We start from the raw sequence: 13,754 nt of genomic DNA, 5'->3' as shown, positions 1-13,754 counted from the left end.
ACCCTAAACTTTTGACCGGTAGTGTACAAATAACATCAACATTGTGACGATAAAAAGCATCACCTTTAACACATGTTGTTAGAAAATGACTGATTGCTGTCTTTGAATGTTTTGATTCATTTAATTTTAGCAATGTATTTTTTTATATTGGTGAAAGGCTGTTTCAGTAATTAAGCTAAATTCCAGCGCTTGAAAGAACAGGGAGTTCTGTCAAGCATTTTGCATACTGTATGTTCCTGATGATGGAAAACACTGCTCTTACTCCTGTGCGTGTGTGTTCTCTCTCTGTGTGTGTTCTGCTTCAGATCGTGGTGTCTCTGGTGAACGGGCGTCCCGGGGCCATGAACTTCTCCTACTCCCCAGTGCTGAGGGATTTCACCAAGGCCACCAATATCCGCCTGCGCTTCCTGCGCACGAACACACTACTGGGTCACCTCATGGGCAAAGCCCTCAGGGACCCCACTGTTACACGCAGGGTTAGTACATTCACACAATCCCTAATACACACACACACACACACACACACACACACACACACACTGTGCACACAGATGGAAGTACACAATACAGTATATTTTTCTATGCATTTATATTGCTTTTGAAAAGCCTATGAATATAGTCTAGTGTTACTATGTCCAGACATGAAGACAAACAAACACACACGTGCCTGCAACTGACTCAAAAGCCCAACAAAGATGAGCTCATTGATCAGGCCCACCTACTACTAGCAGTCATGCAGCAGATTTATGTGTCTGCTTACTTGCCCGAGTTCCTTCATTCAGAGTGAACTTTCCATTATCCAGTTTGTCCAATCTTCAGTGAACTCATCTACTATCAGTTGTCCTTGTCAGGCCTACTGTCTTAAATTTGCATACATTTGATAAACAGAATGAATAAGAATAATCTTGTGTTATTTTGTTGAGGATCAGAATACCATCTGGACATGAAAAAGGCTCGATGCGTCTCTCTCTGTGCTAGAGTTTAAAACAGGGCTCGAATTACGTGGGAGCCAGAGGGAGCCGAGCTCCCATAGAGTGAGGACTGGCTCCCATGAAAGCAACAAAGTCAAAAACCTGAGGGGGTCTCATATCTGAAGGTGTCTGGCATTGTAATTTAATCTTAAATCATTATCCATCCCTGTGCGATCTCTTACCATTAAAGACGTTAAATTAAAATATAGTCTAGGCCTACTACGGGACGTAGACCTACATACGCTCTTGAACGCAGCATGACACTTCAACACCACACCACTAGACTGCAAACCGTATCGATTTGACAGCACTCGCAAATCTGAAGAAGTCACCCTGCTTTGATGTGAGTGTTTTGTCTATTTGCATTGGGCTAGCCTACGTGGTTTGATACGTGCTGAAAAGTCCTGTTTGCTGTTGAACTTGCGCTTCACCTATTCTATGTTGATTGACAAAGCCATAAATTATGGCCCATAATGCAGCCTACAATGATCGTGTTGTCTGATGATCTAGCTATCCTCTGCCATTCAGAGCTCCGGAAAGTTCCCAGCTATTTTGAAACACCTGTTAGCAATCTCTGATGTCGGAATATTCAATGGCTACCCGACAATATCTCAGTGCAAACTCCAAAATTGTCTGTTAATTTTTCACGGTTCAACACATTAGCCTACTAGAACTAGAACATAGTTTGGCTGGCTTTATTCATTTCTGCCAGTTAGTGCTTTTTCCCCTGTGTATAAGTTACACTACATGGATTATTGTGTTTGACACTGAGGACGGTGGTCTGGTTTAAATGAGTTACGTTGTGAAATTGAGAATGGCCAGACTAAATCGTTTAGTCTATTTCTATGTATTATGAAATTGAAATGAGATATGGACTATTACAATCAATAATATGTTGAAATTAATTAAAAGTAATCAATTTCTATGAAAAATCTATGTCTTTTGTGTGCGTGTGTCAATGTAAAGCCTAGGCCGTGCGCATTTACTGTACTGCGCAAAAGCGCCACTTGCGCCTAGGCTATTCCATTGTATCGCCTTGATAAGCTATACGCGGGGTGTGCCAACTTTTTATGATAGAGAGACCCCCTTAAAGACAAAAAGATAATTCGAGCCCTGGTTTAAAAGCTCTCTGGATAGATGGCATCAGAGATGGGAGACCCGGCATTCCTACCACATATTTGTCCGACCACTTCCTACCACATATTTGTTCCAACCATCCAGAAAAAAACAGTTGATTCTTATTAGCTAAACTCTTCAGCAAGGTAGATGAGCTAGCTAGTGAAATCACCTGTTTGAGGTACACAGGTAGAACAAATACATGGTAGGACTTCTACTTTCTGAAGCCAGGTTTCCCATCTATGGATGGCTTTAAGGAGAATACTTACAGGAGAGTGCTACCGCTAACAGATGAGAGTGCTAAGCGTGCTCTGTGTGCTCCCTCCTCTCGTCCCACAGTACTACTACAGCATCAAAGACATCAGCATCGGCGGGCGCTGTGTGTGCAATGGGCATGCCGAGGCCTGCGACGCCAAGGACCCCAACGATCCCTACAAGTACGTTTCCACCACACTCTCTGGTGTCGTTTTTGCTTGATTTAAGCAAGGTAGTTTGTCTAGTTAGGTAGTGGACACACACACTTTCACCATTGACAAGTTAACCTAGCCTATTGCAGGAGTCATTATAGGAGTAATATAGAAGAAATCCAGTCTAGAGAAATCCATAGGTCTCTCTTATCTCTCATCAAATATCACAGAACAATAACAAGTTGTCTCCTGCTGCTAGTTAAGTATCTGAATATGCAAAATGTCCTATCATTGCGTATTAAAGGAGAATTCCGGTGTGATATTGACCTAAAGTGTGTTGAAACATGATACCGAGAGTGAACGTATGTCTCATAGCCCATCTCGGCTTGTCCCCTGCACTCCAAAATCTGTAGCTAGTTAGCCGATGCTACCAACAGCTTTTTCAATGGTGGTGCTTCGGCATCGGGCTAGCCATGCAAATAAATCACTGTTTTACACCATTTACAAGGCTCAATGTATCTCCACACTTCATTGGTAGACTTCCGAGGGCCCTGACATTTAAAACGAGACATTGAGAACTTTGAAAAAGCACTGGTAGTTTACTTACAAGACGATTTATACAGACAGTATCTTCACGAAGTTTAGCATTTGCAGCCATCTTGAATTTAGTCACGATAAGTCGGGTGAGAGTAAGAATGAACAGGTATGATAAGGGATCAGATTCCAAAAATAATTCAGTGGAAATGCATGGATTCCAGTTTCTTCCAGTAGCAGCAACTGGAATCCATGCATTTCCACGGATTTGCATGCATTTGCATTTCTTGTAAGTAAACTACCAGTGCTTTTTCAAAGTTCTCAATGTCTCGTTTTAAATGTCAGGACCCTCGGAAGTCTACCAATGAAGTGTGGAGATACATTGAGCCTCGTAAATGGTGTAAAACAGTGATTTATTTGCATGGCTAGCCCTATGCCGAAGCACCACCATTGAAAAAGCTGTTGGTAACATCGGCTAACTAGCGCCAGATTTTGGAGTGCAGGGGACAAGCCGAGATGGGCTATGAGACATACGTTCACACTCGGTATCATGTTTCAACACACTTTAGGTCAATATCACACCGGAATTCTCCTTTAACTTTTCAGAATTACCCCTGCAGGGTACTGATTGGAGAATGCAAACACAGAGGGGGGAAGTGTGTGTGTGTGTGTCTCTTTTGCTCTTCCTGTGCTTGAAAAAGCTGTCATTACTGATGTCAAAATCCTTTGAATCCTCCTGTGCGTCCCTAGCCCTTGCATGTGCATGCTTGCACATTCGTTGAATGGGTTTCCCCTCATGAGGCAAAGACACACACTCACACACATACACACACACAGACACATACCGTATATGTATATTTATCCCACACACAAAACACACCTCTTCACTTCCGAAAACACACATAACACCCATCTAACACATTCAAAATGTCAGACAGAGCATGGAGAGTGAGTATGCGTGTAGGAAGAAAATGGAGATTTCTATTTAGATTTATTTCTCTTTGTCTCTTGAAAGTTGAGCACAAAGGATGACGAAGCAGGGTCCGTGTGAAACCCTGGAGGTGGCCCATCGCTGAACTGGATTTGTAGATAAGAGTGTGAACGATGGTGGCACAGCGTGCGGGGGCTGTTTGAATAAATCTGGAGCGATAACAGAGATGGGTGGCTCACCTCCATTGCCAACTAAAGGGCTTTTTCTCCAGCACATATATACACACACACACACACACACACACACACACCTTCCTCACCCCCACCCCCCACCCCCACCCTTACGACAGGGCAGAGAGCAGGCAGACAGGAACCAGACAGAACCCCCGAGCAAAGACAGGTGGTTTGTTTAAGATTAGGGGGAATGTGCGAGAAAAGGTCTCCAGTGAACAGTTTACACCAGCCCCATTTTGGGGATGAAGAAATCGCATTTATCCGTGCACGCTATCTCACACTCTCGGGCCCTGATAAACGGTTTGTTACTGTATCCTGTCATTCTTAGGATTCCATGGCCTTTAGGTGTGTGTGTGTGTGTGCTGGAGGGATACGAATCAGTAAAAAATGTGTCAAACCCATCAGTGCCTGCACCCTTTTTCACCCTTTCTGTGTGTCAGGTGTTTCATAACCCTGTGGACCAAAGCTGGATATATTAAACACATGCTCACATGCACATTTATCAGAAACGGTGTGGGTGCTGCTTTTGGCTCTTTGTTTTTTTTATTCTTTGTACATTGCGTGCATTCTCTGATGTGTGTGTGTATGTGTGCAAGGCCTGGAAGTGTTCACACTCGTGTGTGTTTGTGTGTGGACGTGAGAAGATGGAGACCTTTGGACATCTGGACGCTCTGACCCTAACTGCCTCCGCGTGGAACCGGAGGCGGCGGGTCACCTGAGCGGCGCCCCACATAAAACACGCGTCTTGGTTAACCCAGCTCTCTCTGGCCGGCCGGCTGGAACATACCATGAAGGGTGGGGTGTGCGAGGCAGCCAGGTTTTTTATCAAGCAACGATACAAGTCATCCCCTCCCTCCCCGTCCACACCTGCACATGACCCCTTCTGCCCTCTGTCCGACCTGGCTGAACCCAGCCCACTGCCTCTCAGGTAACCTGGCATGCCCCTACACCAGCAGAGGCCAGGAGCTGAGGGGAGAGAGGCCAGATGGAGTCTGGGTATTACGAGCGTAGATGCCCTTTGACATGTACTGTACACACCCCAGCTTCTCTGACGTGAGCTGCACCTTGAGTATGTCAGGCTCCTCTCTGCAAGCCGCTTGAAGCCCATCACAGAGTCTCTGTTTTGACTGTGGAGAACAGGAGAGGACACGTGGGGGTTAATGGCTTCAGTATGGACTCAGTGGGGGGGCCAGGGGTGCAGTTAGGGGAGGTGAGGGGGGGGGGTGAAAAAGTGGGGGAAGTAGTTCAGGTTCACAGCTCCGCTCAGGAACAGCTCTCCGGAACGTTTGCTTTCACACTGCGTGGTGCTCCTAATTAGGGATTAGGCCGTCAATGGACCTCAACAAGCAGCGGGTAAGAGCCAGAGATATTTCCCAGCCTCCTGAACACAGAGATTACCCACCCACCCACCCCTCCATAACCCAAACCCCCAGCAAATCTACCCAAGAGAGCCCGTATCTGCCTGAGTGTGCATGGCTGACTCCAGGACCCTGGGAAGGGCATCACCTCAAGCTGGAAGGCTTCCCACTGAGGCCATACAGTGCAGGAGAGGATTATTCAGTCATCCACATGACGCGTAACACAGTGGAGAGACTGTATTCCCCTACACAACATATGGGACTCTCTCAATGTGTACCCCAAGGTCACCCCAAGGAGCTGCACTGCTGCTGTTCCCCTAAAGGCATGAGCTGATATAGTATGGCGTCTTGACAGAGATAATGGCTTTAATAGGGCACAGGGTCTGTTTAAACTGGGCTTACGTGATGCTGTTTGAACACCTGCCAAGCATTTGAAACCGTTATGACGGCGAGAGATCACGTAGGGCCCCCATTTGTTTGAGCTTGTGGCCCCCCCTGGGTCCAAGCGGGCGGGCACAGTATCCTATTTGCCTGTAATTGTGTTAGCTGAAGCATGCGGTCACTTCCTCATGTCTCTCAGCCAAGGCTTGGGGCAGGAATGCAGCCTCCTTCTGTGAACACAATGGAGGAAAAAACTGAAGGTATTGCGTTACACTGGAGGGCCCAGCCCTGCCTCTCTACCTCTGATCCGCGTTTCATTGCGAGTGCAGTGCTCGTGGATATCAAGAATCAGTGTGGGGTTTTGAAGTTTGGTTTTCCCCTTTTTCACAGTAGATGTAGATAGTAAAAAGTCGCCATGCTATTGTGAATGTTTCCGTGTGAGCCTCTCTGTATTCTTTCCCTTTTTATTCACGGCAGCTGTTCTTGTGGAGTTGATTGTGTCTTTTGTGATATGTGCATATCTGGTTGGGAAGTATCTCTTTGATCAGACAGCTGGGCCTGTGCCTATGACACCACCTTTGTCATTCAAGCTTTTAAAGCTGCAGTTGGCACAGTTAACTTCTTGCACTTTCTTTCAGTTGCCCCTTTCGGCAAAGTACTTTCTTAAAGGGACACCAGGCAAGCCTGATGCTTTTTCTCTACGAAACTCCCCCTCGCTCGGTCTGAAGCTCTTTTCCTTTTCTTTGCATCTTCCGTCAAGGGTTTTCGCTGCTTCTTCGCCGGCTCTGCCATTATACACACGTTTGCAACAATCGCTAGCGTTTCGTTAGCCTCCCTCTGTGCTGTGGATGCAGGATGGAAACTGAAACTGCTTCCGGTAGCCGGGTACGATACACTGAACTTGTAAGCGGGATATTCTTCCTACAGGCAGTAGGGCGGAGAGTCTTCATTCGCCCTGTAATGAGTCATTTAACCATATACCGACTTACGAAGATGAGTAATTAACACGAAAACGTTGCCTGGTGTCCCTTTAAAGGTTTTTGCTTTTCAGAGTTACTTTCTATTCCCACTCTCTATCAATTAAGCTCAAGTACAACATTAATTTCATGGTTGCACAGTTCATCAGTCATTGTGTCACAGACCTAGAAAAAAAACATCCACTAAAGCTGACAAAGCTTTAGCAGCTGCTACTTTCAACTCTGAACAGTGAGCTTGGACCATGCTAGTTAGCTTAGCTTAGCCTTAAGTTCTGGCACAGTCAGTTCCAGTCCACAAGTGTCAGAGGAAGTGAGCAATGGTGACAGTGTTTGGCACAGACCCACCAATGGCCAGTGGAACCGTGCAGTGGCCTCTTTATTGGCAGTGCTACTCTTTTTCAGTCTAAGCCGATTAGACACTCTAATGGCACTCGCGGACTTGGTGAATGTGGAGTAATTAACCCTTTCAGTGTAACACTCTACAGGTATTTAAAGCATGGGGGGCTAATTGTTGTCTTGCATCTCAGTGTGTGTGTGTGTGTGTGTGTGTGTGTGTGTATTGGTGTGTTGGTGTTCCTCAGTATGGTGTCACAGAGATTTTACTGTGAGATGTCAATGGACAGGTAGAATTCAGTGAAGGGGGAGGGAGGCCATTCAAGGCCTTATCAGGTGTTAGTTTATGTAGTTTTTTCAGAATTCCTGACAAATCCAGAGGGTAGTAAAGAAAAAATAAATTCCTCATAATAAGATAGATAGATAGATAGATAGATAGATAGATAGATAGATAGATAGATAGATAGATACTTTATTGATCCCCATGGGGAAATTCAATAATTGTTGTGATGTGAATTCAAAGAAATATTGTGTGTATTGTAATCCCAGATGTATTTGTTTTGTATACTGGCACTTGGAAATGACTTATTGTAGTTTTGTTTTAAGTTTTAATCCCCAAAGTCTTTTGTGTACTGATAATCATCTGTTCTTTGTTTTTATCCTAAGACTGCAGTGTGATTGCCAACACAACACGTGTGGTCCGTCTTGTGATACCTGCTGCCCTGGATACAACCAGTTGCCTTGGAAACCAGCGACAACTTACAGCGCCAATGAGTGTGAACGTGAGTTTATCTGCTCTCGCCAGACCATTTCATAGCCGTTGTTTTTTTCTCACCTCTCTCCCCCATCTGTGGGGCTGATCTCCCCTTTGCAAGCCTTAGATGGTGGTGCCTTGCACGCATTAGTTGCATAGACCTCAGGGGGAGAAAGACCAAACAGCCCCCGCCGTTGTGCTTCTCAGGCTAGGGAGTTCACACCACACACAGTGCAAGCTCATGCATACATGCATACACATTACACATTACACACGCACGCGCACACACACGCACACACACACACACACACACACACACACGCGCACACGCACGCGCGCACGCACACACACGCACACACACGCACACACGAGACACACACACACACACACACACACACACACACACACAAACAAACAAACAAACAAGTGAACTTATCTTTTCAATCATTTGAGACATGGCATGACCCTTCCTGTCTCTTCTCTTCTCATATTCACACGCAGTTCAGAAACGCAAACTCACAGTTCTTGTTTTATTTTGGCTGCCTCTTCCCCTGCTCCTCCAGTTCAGGGTCACTCTGACATGGGGGCCACAGCTGCAAGAGCCAGCCCATGGGTGAGCTTGACCTTTCCCCTGCCTGGGTGGGGGGGTGGTCCGCACATCAGCCGGCAGGCCAAACCAAACACGTCGCCCTCGGCCCTCCCTGCCTGGCATCTCAAAACAACAGCAGGGCAGCAGCAAGAGGAAGAAAAGCAGCCTCTCTGACCCTGCAAATTGTGTTGTTTCAGCAAACACGGCTAGATTAAGTAGCTTTTGTGTGTGTGTGTGTCTGTGTGTGTGTGTGTGTGTGTGTGTTTGTGTGTGTGTGTGTGTTTGTGTGTGCACGTATGTGTGAGAGAGTGTGTGTGTGTGTACATGTCCATCAGTGAGTGTTTGTGTAGAGGTGGGGGGTAGGGGTATGGTGCCAATGTGACAAGGCCTTCAGTAAGACATCAAAGGGGCGATAAGAGGGCCGTCTGGCAGTTTGTGCACTCACCCAGCGGCCACTGAAAGGTTGATAGGGTCCATGATGTCGCGTGGCTTTTGTCAGGAGCTGTAAAAATAGGACCACATCAGGTTTAGCGCAGCGAGCTGGGAGAGTTCTACATCAGGATGTCGGATGTCCGCCACCCCTCTCCACGCCCCCTTTTCCTAATCTAATCGGTCAGTTCCCAAATATAGCCCCCTCTGGTGAAGTCAGCCCCGTCTCCTGCCAAACCCCTCATCTTCACCAAAAATAATGGGCTTTTAACGTCCGCCTGGGCTGTCACGCACACGGAGTGACGGAGGAGCATCTGTTAGCTTCTGACAGGAGATGAGAAAAAACAGAGGGCCTGTTACTCCCTCAACTATTTCATCTCACAGCCCCAGAGATGGAGCATTTTGTAACAGCACAGGGCCATGGTCCTTGTCAAAATGCCAAACACATATTTAGTGTCTGGTTCATTTGTGAGTACAATGAGAATGAATGAAGACATACACCTCAGTATCCCGGTTTTGATCGGGATTTTCGAAGTATCCCTGTTTTGTGTTTGCACATGTAAACATTATCCCGGTTTTGAGAATTGGGTTATGCTAGCTGGAGTACTCCGAAAGAAACCGGGATATTGTTCCATGTGTACGCCATATCCCAAACACCAGCTGGCTACATACATATTGTTTGTATTAGTAACCGGCACACCAGTACTCATTATGTACACAGGGATGTTAATAACCAGGCATCTCTGTGTTCACATTAACAGCATATTCCCAATATAATCAAAACCTGGGATAAGCCTCATCACCGGGATACTTAAGCCCAGGTAAACACAGTCACAGACAGAAAATACTGTAGGTCTGCCTTCCTGGGAAATGGGAAATGTATTATGTGGAAGACCTGTGTCTGTTTTATGTGGGCACTTTAAGCGTCTTGATGCCACGTGTTTGTTAAAAATAATAGTGTTGTCATAATTCCTGTTATTATGAGATGAAGTTCCAGGTTTTAATTGTTGCTTGATCTCAGATGAAAGACTCTCTTCTTTCATCATGCCAACTCATGGCTTAATGTTACTCATCATCAGACAGATGAATTGGGCACCTGCCAGGTGTTAATGTTTGTGTGTTTTTCAAAGAGCGAACGACAGCTTTATGTTGCTCTGTTCAAACAACCCACAAGGTTACGGTTTTCTGTAAATACAGCATATGTCCAGTTTTTCTTCTTTTAGTTCTCTCTTTTGGTGTTCTTTACCGGCTTACTTGCCCCTCTTCTCTCTCTGTCTCCATGGCTGATATCTGGTGAATCATTTAGAATTCATTTGCTTGTTGTGTCCCATATTTGTCTTTCTGTGGTTCTTCTATGAGCCCACCCCCACACTTCCTTGCACTGCCTTTTACTTGGAATTCTGTCACCTGTCTGTGTGTACATGTACTGCCCCAGGTGGACCATATCCTCTATTTGTTCAGCCTGTGTGTGTGTGTGTGTGTGTGTGTGTGTGTGTGTGTGTGTGTGTGTGTGTGTGTGTGTGTGTGTTGTCATGTGTTTCTGTCTGTCTTTTCCTTTATTGTGACTCATTGTTGACTTGAACATTGGACACTACAAGAGCCTGCTGGCTGTTGCTTTTGTCCTTCTCTTTCGTGTGCAGTCTTGCTTTCTGTCTGTCTGCCATTTGTGAGTGCCTGTTGCCATGCCTCGTGCCACACAGGATGCTCAGTTGTAAAAAGGACATTGTCTCCTTTCTCTGTCTCCCTCCAGCATGTAACTGTCACAGGCATTCCTATGACTGCTATTATGACCCTGCGGTGGACGCCAGGAGGGCCAGCATGAATGTCCAGGGAGAGTACAGGGGAGGTGGGGTGTGTCTGGAATGCCAGGTAAGTGCTCTCTGGCCTCTGCAACAGTAGGACAGTAAACAGGTAGCGGAGTAGCTTGAGTAACGCTCCAGATAGTAATGTAATAGAATAACAGGCAGGCTACAGCAGGCATGTACTATAACTGAAGTGTTCTGTTCAGGAACGTCTGCCGCAACAATTAGCATCCACTGTAATCATTTGAAGTGATTACACGAGACGTGATTAGCGGCACGTATGTTAAAAAAACAGATCAGTTTTCTAAATCTATGTTTACGCTCTGTGAACGGAGTGCTTCACTTGCGGACCTGTTGTAGCCCGGGCCTAACTCATAAAAAGTCATACAAGTAATAATATAATCAATGTTAAAATCAACAATAAATGTTGTGTATATCTCCTCTAGCACCACACCACTGGAATCAACTGTGAGCGCTGTATCCCCGGTTACTACCGTTCACCCGACCAGCCTCTGGACTCCCCATATGCTTGCTCACGTAAGACGTCCCTCATGACCATCATGGCCATCATATCTGACCTACAGCACCTTTAGATCGTTCTTCTCACTTCTCTCTGCTCTGCCCTTAATTGGCTCTGTTTTGTTCTGTTCTGTTCTGTTCCGTTCTGTCCACAGAGTGTGCCTGCCAGTCTGAGTTCACTGATGGCACATGTGAGGATTCAACCGGTCGCTGCTACTGCAAACCCAACTACACCGGAGAGAACTGCCAATCCTGCGCCGAGGGCTACGTCAACTTCCCAGACTGCTATCGTAAGCCCTGTGTTTCATAAGGCATCTTTTTGCTGTATGTGAATGCCTGTGTGGAGTTGGCATGTATTGTACCAGTGTATGTGTGTGTGTGTGGGTATGTGTGTGTGTGTGTTCACGTTTGTTATGCTTTGCTTTGCTTGTGTTGTGACCATGTACTTGTGCACGCACCCAATGTTCTCTCCCCCTCCCCCTCCACCAGCCATCATCCCTACCTACCCCAACAACGGGAACAGTGAAGCCAAGCCAGTGGGCGAGATCATCAGTAAGAGCTGCTTCTTTCTTCGTCCTCCGCCTCCTCCTCCTCTTCCTCCTCTCTCCACGGCCTGTCTCTCTCTCACTCCCACAGGGCGAGGTCACGGCCCAGCCGTCCCCGTCGCCGTAGCGCCCCGAGCCTTTCAGACAGGATCGGCGTCCACTGACATGGAATGGAATGCCACTGGAATGAAATGCGCCAAGAATGCGATTTGAATGCGTGTCCACGGCGCCATATGATATCACCTCTGGAACTGATGATGGCAGCATGTTAGCCGCGCAGTCCAGCGTTGTGATTGGGGAAACTCATGATTGCTTTCATGTTATTGGTCGACTGCCTGGTTCCTGTTAGCTATATATACTGTACACATCAGAATGTTTTCCCACCAACACTCTCTGTTGATTTGGCTCCAGGGATTAAAAGCAAAAGCAAACCTGGTCTTAGTGTAATGGGACAAAGCTATAACGAAATCAGAAATTGGATTACAGTAGATCTACTGCATGTCCTTTAACTTTGATGAGCAGGATCAAGGCCCTATGTCCACAGTAACAGTGATTAGTTTCATCCCATTGGCATCATTCTTTCTTCACTCCTCCTTTCTAATCTTTGTCTCTTTCTCTCTCTCTCTCTCTCTCTCTCTCCAGACTGTGAGTGTAACGCAGCAGGCACTGAGGGGAACTCCTGCCGGCCAGACCCTCGCACCCGTACCTGCATCTGCAAGCCCGGTTTCACAGGCGAGCACTGCGACACCTGCGCTCCCGGCCACCACGGCCTCAACTGCCAACGTAAGGCCACACACACACACACACACACACACACACACACACACACACACACATGCTTCTGCATATTCTCAGCTCAGTCAGAGCCCATGATACAGCACTGTAGACCTACTTTACGATCACACCTTATAATAGCAGTAGCACTTTGTCTTGTGTTTATCTGTTACAACGTGTAATGTTCAGTTTTACTGTCCAGAGAGCCTGCAGAGAGATCCCCGGCATGTGTCGCAACTTTTCATGACACCCTCAACTGAGAAAACAGCCTGCTGTTTATCTCAAAGTCTGTTTGATGTGTGCCTGTCAGTAGTCTTTTATGGACAGTTGTCTGAGAACAAAGCATTACCGAACCAGAAATGATGTTACTGTAGTTAAACTGTAGGCAAGTGTGTGCACATTCCTATTTCAAAAAACAGATGCACAGAGATGCTGACATACACCTACAGTAGATGCCTAGTAGTGCTTCTTTCCCCTGCTATAGGCACACACTCACACACACACAGTCTCTTGCAATCTCTTAAACAATACACAGACATTGTCATTCATCGTGTCCCTGTCCCTCTCAGGCTGCCAGTGTTCCGGGCCCGGTTGCCAGGAAGGGTCATGTGACCCTGTGACGGGGCAGAGCCTGTGCCGGACGGGCTTCCAGGGCTATTCATGCGAGCAGTGTGCCCCTGGGTACTTCTACTACCCCCTGTGCCAACGTGAGTCTGTGCCAGCGCACACTGTCCAAACAGATCTCCCTCACCGCATTGTGTTACAGCACTGCTCTGTCCATCCGTAATTGGTGTCGTTAGTTGTGTGTAAGAGTGCCATTGTGGAATGCACGTCTCCTTTCATTGTCAATCCTGTCGTTAATGCTCCGAGTGTATCTGACTTTGCCTTGTTCCTTTTGTCACCCCTCTCTTTGTCTATTCTGTCTTTATTCTGGCTTTATATCTCTTTTACGTTCACTCTTTCTTTCCTTTGCATGTCTTTTTTTCCATCGCTTTCTTACGGTCTTTCTCCCTCTCTGGTTGTCCCCCTCTCTCACCTCTTTCTCCCTGTCTCTGTCTCTGTCTCTGTCTGTGTGTGTGTGTGTGTGTGTGTGTGTGTGTG

The 13,754-nt window shown here is 46.5% G+C and overlaps 1 protein-coding gene across 5 annotated transcripts in view; it reads left to right on the top strand.

The window, feature by feature from the left end:
* Nucleotides 1-13,754, top strand: part of lama5 (laminin, alpha 5) — a 79,710-nt gene that overhangs the window by 26,410 nt on the left and 39,546 nt on the right. For 4 of the 5 annotated variants that reach the window (XM_048242262.1, XM_048242259.1, XM_048242260.1 and 1 more), the window contains exons 5-13: nt 306-476; nt 2,427-2,524; nt 7,908-8,023; nt 10,764-10,882; nt 11,262-11,352; nt 11,490-11,624; nt 11,824-11,886; nt 12,522-12,662; nt 13,223-13,360. In XM_048242262.1, the coding sequence (XP_048098219.1) occupies nt 306-476; nt 2,427-2,524; nt 7,908-8,023; nt 10,764-10,882; nt 11,262-11,352; nt 11,490-11,624; nt 11,824-11,886; nt 12,522-12,662; nt 13,223-13,360 (1,072 nt within the window). The remainder of the gene's footprint in view (nt 1-305; nt 477-2,426; nt 2,525-7,907; nt 8,024-10,763; nt 10,883-11,261; nt 11,353-11,489; nt 11,625-11,823; nt 11,887-12,521; nt 12,663-13,222; nt 13,361-13,754) is intronic. The other variant, XM_048242263.1, reaches the window with a different exon arrangement.

This window comes from Alosa alosa, chromosome 4, assembly GCF_017589495.1.
Source record: "Alosa alosa isolate M-15738 ecotype Scorff River chromosome 4, AALO_Geno_1.1, whole genome shotgun sequence".
NCBI lineage: Eukaryota > Metazoa > Chordata > Actinopteri > Clupeiformes > Clupeidae > Alosa > Alosa alosa.
Note: the sequence above shows the minus strand (reverse complement) of the source record. Positions and strands in the feature narration are given on the sequence as shown.